Source organism: Anopheles coustani, chromosome X, assembly GCF_943734705.1.
Source record: "Anopheles coustani chromosome X, idAnoCousDA_361_x.2, whole genome shotgun sequence".
NCBI classification, from domain to species: Eukaryota; Metazoa; Arthropoda; class Insecta; order Diptera; family Culicidae; genus Anopheles; species Anopheles coustani.
This window is the reverse complement of record NC_071290.1, coordinates 15,009,773-15,016,882: the sequence shown is the minus strand read 5'-3', so window position 1 is coordinate 15,016,882 and position 7,110 is coordinate 15,009,773. Positions and strand designations below refer to the sequence as shown.

Here is a 7,110-nt window from a genome sequence, read left to right as displayed (position 1 = left end):
GTATAGTATCGATCGTGTAGGATGTGAAACGGTGTTACCACTCTCGCTTAAACACGGTGTCCGTGTGAAGAAAACTAACGAAGTTGGTAGCTCGGCCCAAGCAAAGCCACATCAGAAGAGGGGAAGAATTAGGGGCGCTCGTCCGTGTTAGGTGTGAATCTAAGCTCGCTAAGAACAGACATAATTAAATAAATCAATAAACGATAACTACACAACAGCAAATCATCATTGATCGAAAATCTGTAATTTCATTTCCCTCATCCCGGCCGTGTCACGATGGTGTTATTTTTAGGTTCATAAACCTGCCGTGCGCTCGCCGTGCGATTCGACTTCGACTAGGTAGGAAAAAGGAAAGATACCAAAACGCTCTAGTTTTTGGGTTCGATTGCAAAGTTCTGAACTAAAGGAGTGTGGTGAAGACGTGGATAGTGTTATTGTTCGCAAACAGCATAGCAGGCGGTCGGATTGTGTGCGGACCGACGCGTTCCTGGCAGATTGCAGCAGCGGGTGACCGCCGATCCCGGCGTCGGCATCCGGGCCCTGGCGCGAGACGTTGGCGTGGCCCCGAGCACCGTCAAGGTGGCGTTAAATGAGGACCTGCGGTACGCGTCGTACAAGCGACATAGGGGACAGCTCATAACAGCAAAAACGCGCGAAAAGCGGCTTGCCAACGCTACCGTAGAAACCGTAGAAACATTAAGATTGAACCGGGAAATTAACCGAAATCCAGTCCGGAGTATAGGCGCAAAAAAAAACAACGGGAAGAGGAAAGAAAAAAGCTAGCACATCCATAGTATCTATTCCAGTGCGAATAAATAAATACATGTTGTTATAATGTTTTCTACTCGTGTGCTGAATAAAACCAAGTATCACTTAAGTGTCCAAAAGGTGTACCAAGTGAATTTCTTTTCTCTTTTCCCTCCAATATCGTTGCAGCGGTCCCCGAGCGGCTTTTCACTGTCGTTTAACTTCTTAGAAAGATTGTAAAAAGCAAACGTGGAGCTGGCGGATCCGAATCACCTATAAGATACATCTTCGTGACAGTATTGTTCATGAAATAGTCCTAGAAACACATTAAAATACGTGCCTATTAATGTGCTGAAGGAAATAGTTTCTTGTTGCCGAAAAAATATGCACTGTAATACATTGTTTAAGGTTAATCCTTGTGAAGATAATTTTCAATGACATCGATAAACCAAAGGTTGTGACCAAACGAACGACACTGCGAAGTAGTTTTGAAGCCACGCAGACGCGACTAGTGAGATTTGTTTGTTACTTTATTTGTCAATGAACAAGAATGTTTAACAATTTCGCTCTGGATTAAGAATAGTGCCACATCCCAGCAATAAATCGGTAACAGCGAAGGGGTCGTATCGATTTCTTTTTTTTTATCGTCTGCCGTGTATTTCGATTGGAAGCTTTCAGTCGGCATGGGCATGGGTTGTGTGTCGTCTAGATGTAGACGGGATTTTCCTGTCCAGTCAGTAGGCGGAACATCGACGTCGGCATGGTTTTCATCAGGATCTACCGAAGGAAGAAATCAAAGAACAGAAAAGGTAACACTGGTTGAGAGAGAAAGAGAGAGAGATCGAGGGAGCATGGTTGTTCCGAAAGGGTACCTCTCCGATAGAAGTAGCCAGCAGATTGACGATCTTTTCGTGCGGTACAGCGACGACACTTTGGTTGTTGATCTCGATGATGCGGTGGCCGACGCGCACACCGCCCCGCTCCGCAATGCCCCCGCGCAGGAGGCTGCAAATCTGGATGGGAAAGGTGAAAGCGAGCAGGCGGTTAGAACCTCACCCTTCTAGAGAGCGACACCAGACACCGGGGGATCAACCTACCACACCGTTCTGCACGCTGAAGCCGAGCTGGTACTTGGTGTTCGGTCGCTTGATCTTCACCTCGACGACCGGGGCGCACGGGACGACGGTGAACTTGACCACGGTCTGGTTCTTGGTGTTCTTGATGTAGCCCTGGCACGTCGACAGCGGCAACCCCACCAGGCTCAGCCCGTTGATGGCGATGATCTGATCGCCGATGTTGAGCTGGCCGCAACGGGCGGCCGCGCCGGACGAGGCGAGGTTCGCAATCACCACCGTCGGCAGCATCGAGCCCCAGCCCGACTCGACGATCACCACGCCCAGTATCTCGCCCTTCGCCTTCGGCACCACCACCTCCTTCTGCAGCTCCTTCTTCGCGAAAATCTCCAGCTCGTCGCCGAAGATCTCCTGGCTGTTCAGCACCTCCTGGTAGTCCATCTCCTTCATAAAGCTGTGGTCCTCAATTCCGTTCGCCTTGAGGAACTCCATGTACGCCACCTGGAACGCCTGCCCGATGCTCTGCGCGATGAACTGCGCCTCCTCGCTCTCGAACACGTGGCAGATCATCTTCGGCGTGCGGTTGGCGCCCACTTTAGCGCCCACCTCGCCGCTGCTGCTGGTCCGCTTGCGGCCGGGGCTCTCGGCGGTGCCGACCGATTCCGCCGGTGCATCCGGCACCCCGCCAGCAGTGGCCCCACCACTATCCCCGCCGCTCGCCGCTCCATTATTGCCACCGGACGAGCCGGCAAAGCGGCGCCGGGCCATCAGCACCACGAGCTGGCCGATGTCGGCGATGTACGAGATCGTGCGCAGCGCGTGATCCATCATGATCTCCTTCAGGTCCGTGTTCAGCACCATTATTTTCTCTGTCGAAATAAACAAATCCACCTCCGTGCTCGGTTGCGATTCGCCTGCCGGGGCCTGCGGCAAACGAAGCAAAGTCTCAGTTCAATGGTTTATTGAATAGGGCACAACATCTTACCAAAGCCTAGCCATCATCATTTTGGGGGTTTTTTGGTTATATTGAAATGCGAGTTATTTTTTTTGTATTTTCGATTGATTAGCGCGCGGCCGGTGGGAGGTTTGTTCGTGTTTGTTTTTTTGTTCATATCGTTTTCGTATTGATTTGTTTTTTTTTATGTTTAAGCAATAGGAGAAGAGGAAAGAATAACATACAGTATGCGGTTAGTATGGGCTACCCGTACAAAAGTTAACTAATATTACAAACGTATAAGCAAACGAGAGGGAAAATAAATAAATAAGAAACGGAAACGAAACAGACACAGAAGAGCACGGGAAAAACGGGGAGGAAAATACTACGACAGTGATAGAAAAACTAGGGCAAGATGAAGTTAGACGAGCGTAAGAGAGATGGAAGGATAAAGATGGGTGAAGAAAAACAAAAAGCACAGATAGTAAAACCAGGTGAAGTAGCTCAAACTATTGCTCACTTTAATTCGCGAAACGGCCTCCTCCGCCTGCATCATGCGCGTGGACTTGGTCGGCTGGCCTTCGCAAACGAGCTGCGTCGAGCCGAGGTAGCGGGCTCGGAACAGCACCCCTTCGATCAATACTGCTGGATCCAGAAGGCCTGGTGTAGGGAAGGAAGAAAATATTTCAAAACCATCAAGTGCTAACACTACATCATGCATTATGCTTCTGAAATACTAAAGTACAGCCTCGTTCGCCGTGGACGATCCGGGAGAAGTCACTACAAAGTGGTCTTTCTCCACAAATTCAAACTAAAGCACGGCCTTTTCGAGTAGATACATTTAATATGCATGCACATACATACATTTTCTATCAAACACGTAGCAACTTTTAAAGGTAGTTTTCAATGGTTATTTCGAACTCTTAAACATATTTAACATAATTGCTTCTTTCGACTAAATGATTCTTTTTCCGACAATCACGGGGCTTCTGGATTGACAAGGCTGAACGAGGCATATACGGTAAGCTTCCAAAGAAGTCGGAGAGTGCGTGGAAGGAAGTGCGAGATGTACTGTGCAGATGACCAGGCGAGTCAAGGCAAGCTGCATAATGGACGATTCACTTACGCGCGGTAATTGTTCACACGGTGAAAGCATGAAAGGCATTTAAAAACTTTAGCGGAACTATTTTGATAATTTAATTTGTGATTTGTGTAGCTGCGCATAATGTTGGCAATGGATTGTTAGTATGGTTCAAGAAGATGGGCCTCCCGACGGCAAAACGCTTACCTTCTCTGGTTTTGTGCCTACCCTTGCTGTCGATTTCCTGCAGGAAAGGGAGGGAAAACATAACCTTTATATACTTCCATTCGATTGTAAAGTGACCGCGAAAATGAAGTATGCTTTTCCTCACCGGTAAATTTTCTAGCTGAACATCACTAGGCGAGTAAGTCTCATTGTCGGCCCGTATTGCGGTATGGTATCGTTTCATTTTCGCTAGCGTTGAGGAGCAAGGTGATCTGACGTTCAATGGATGCGATTCGCCCGAATTCTGCAAGAAAAACGGGGAGAAAAATTATGTAGCGAGGAAAACTCAACAGAATATAACACACTTACATGATTTTCAAAATAATTAATCTCGCCGATGTTTTGCTGGTGGCCTAGCAAGCGATCCGTTTCCAGATCCGTGTCCGTTTCCTCGTCGGCCTCGATGTTGCTCGCTGGTCGCGCGGCTCCACCGTCCGGGCCCGTCGCCAAATCGTTTTCCGCCTCGCGTTCCACCGATCTGTGTGGGGAGAAGTGTTTAGTCTCATCAACATTTCAATCTCGGTGGATAGGAGTATATTGTTGTCGCATATCCGGTACCTAAGCACCCAGACAGGTGATGCACCCTCGTTTTTTCCAATCTCCTCGCCATGATGCAGGTCCTGACGCCCGTGCGTAGGAAGTATTTTCGTATTCTGCAGCGTCGACTTGATGTCGTTCAGTGCCTCCTGAATGTTGCTAGCTAGGCAGTCGCTATTGTACCCGTTCTTGACGCTTGACGCTTGAGTTTGATGGTAATGTTGTTGATGGTGCTGGTACCGGCTGCCCTGGGACAGCGTATTCCCGCTAGCGGTAAGCAAATCGTCCGATTTCTGCGGCTCATACACGTTGCCACTGTCGCCGATCAGCAGCGAGCCGTTGCCGATACTGGCTATGGCGTTGCTCTCCGAGTCGGACGTATGCCCGCTGGAGAGGCCATCCTCTAGGATTGGCATACTATTGCACATTTGTTCGTACTCGACGCACGGTTCGCTAAGAATCTCCTTTCCAATCGGTTTCGCATTCCCGTATTTACCTCTGCTGCCTGTACGAACGGTACGAGAAAGATAGTAGCCTGTTGTTTTGATGCGCGAAGTGCGGCAAAAGAATACAAACCATAGTCTTTGGTCGAGTAGGAAGGCGTTGCGCCGAAGTCAACCCCACAAGTCGCCCTTCCACTGTCCGCTTCCGGCGAAAGTGTAGTGTTGTGTTGTGACTTTCGTCTATTGCCTGACCCCGTGCTGAAATCTTCTCCGTCGACCGCGGTTTGCTGGCGGTAATAATATTTGGTATCTAAATCGTATGCATTACGGTCTGAGTCATTGCCTACAATAAAGGTGGTCTATCATCAATCAAACACCGCTGCTAGGTTGGGCACGTGAATACGCTACTTACAGCTAATGCTTGGCTTATCGTAGAACTTAAACTCGTCGCTGCATTTGTCCAGCTCGATCAGCGTTGGCTTCTCGTCCTCCTGTGCGTCCCGATCAAGCGAGGAGCTACTGACGCGCTTCGGGAATCCGGGCCGCGGTAGGTTGCCGCTACCTGATTTCGAGAATGAAATCATCCCATCCGGCGCTGAGTACACACTGTTCGATGCAGTGGTCCCGAAGCGTCGCGGCGAACCTTCGTATTCGGCAATGGTTAAGCCTCCTGTGCAGATAAAGAGGATGTAGATATTTGCGATGGTTGGCATTACTTGCAACTCGGGCGCGCACTCACCTATAACGGTTTGAGTTTTGGAACACCGCTCCGTGTTCGATTCTTTGCTCTGCACCATAGCCGCGCTGTTTATGTAGATAGACATTTCCGGGCCATTGCCGCCAGACGAAGGCCAGTTCGTCTCGATATCGTCGAACACGACGATCTCGCCGTCCGACAGGATCGATTGCGTTGAGTATGGCGGTGCGACTGGAAGCAAACTACCACCGCCCGCACCGACACCGATGCTGTTGCTAGAGTGATGGCACTGCTCGAAGCCATAGGACGCCATGGCATGCAGCAGGACCGGACTGGAGGCGGTGGTGGAATCGCTACTCTCGTTGTGCCCTCCGCTGCCGACCGGACTCCGGCCGACCTGTATTTGATGGCGCTTCTGAAAGCGCATCTTCGGCTCGCTGTCCAGCGCTGTCGGCTCCGGTGAGTGCAGCACGGTGCTGACGGGGGTAGTGTTCTGATTTGTGCCATGGCTACTTTCCCAGAAGTGCAACTCTGGGTCCTTGTCAGCGTAGAGGCCGTGCGGATGAAACGGACGCATCGCTGCGGACTGTGTATCACCGAGCGCGCCTTGATTGGGTGGTTTGTTCTCATTAGAGCAGTACATGGTCTTGTTTCACTTATTCAACAGCAACAACATATAAACCCTAAATTCGGCTACCGTGCTGTAGGATGCCCTAATGCATTCTGTTGAACAACCGTGCGGATACACTTTCTCCAATATTGCTTATAAATGTAGGCTCGCTTTGGCCGTCTTGATTGCCATTGCATAATTTAATGACACTTTTTCTAGGGATATATTATGAATTGCATTATATTTAACTTTGGAAAGAACAAACCAAGAGATGGAAAATCATATTTGGCTGATTTGGTATGTGCTCGTTGCTCTGTGTGTTCGTGCGCTCGACACGAAACTAAACCGAAACGCTCAGTATGTGGTGAAAAATCGATTGAATGTTAGCCTTATAAACTAACTGCAGGAATAACATTCAGTAACTAGTAAATAAACAGGATGTAAAAGTAATAGCGTTAAATTGCACTAATATTCCGCACCAAGTGGTTCCGATTTAGCATTTCTCCGGATAGAAATCTTGTTAAAAAAAAAACAGTGAGTGTGGACGACCGATATTCACTCCGTCCTTGCTATTGCTAGTTACAATAAACATCGTAAACACATGTCAAGCTGATGCGAAGCAAGCAAATCACTAGGAGCGTTCGCTTTTCAAGATACAAACGTCACTTTACAGTCAACCTGTCAAACTTTGAACAATAATAAACACGACCATCCTTTGGTACGTTGGGATCTATGATCCTTTCTCAATGGGGGGAAAAAAGAA

At 48.8% G+C, this 7,110-nt stretch overlaps 1 protein-coding gene across 2 annotated transcripts; it reads right to left on the bottom strand.

Annotated features, from left to right (window-relative positions):
• Positions 1 to 1,238: 1,238 nt before the first annotated feature.
• On the bottom strand, positions 1,239 to 6,861 carry LOC131269450 (uncharacterized). Of its 2 annotated transcripts, none has more exons than XM_058271811.1 (11): positions 5,780 to 6,861; positions 5,453 to 5,710; positions 5,174 to 5,383; positions 4,619 to 5,102; positions 4,370 to 4,538; positions 4,167 to 4,304; positions 4,043 to 4,079; positions 3,275 to 3,414; positions 1,845 to 2,744; positions 1,620 to 1,760; positions 1,239 to 1,524 (listed from the first exon to the last, which is right to left on the bottom strand). In XM_058271811.1, the coding sequence occupies exons 1-11, from the start codon at positions 6,378 to 6,380 to the stop codon at positions 1,453 to 1,455; spliced, it is 3,150 nt and encodes a 1,049-aa protein (XP_058127794.1). In that variant the 5' UTR covers positions 6,381 to 6,861; the 3' UTR covers positions 1,239 to 1,452. The 2 variants fall into 2 exon arrangements, with proteins under 2 accessions (XP_058127794.1, XP_058127795.1); XM_058271812.1 differs by having other exon boundaries at positions 3,275 to 3,396.
• Between the last annotated feature and the right edge of the window lie 249 nt (positions 6,862 to 7,110).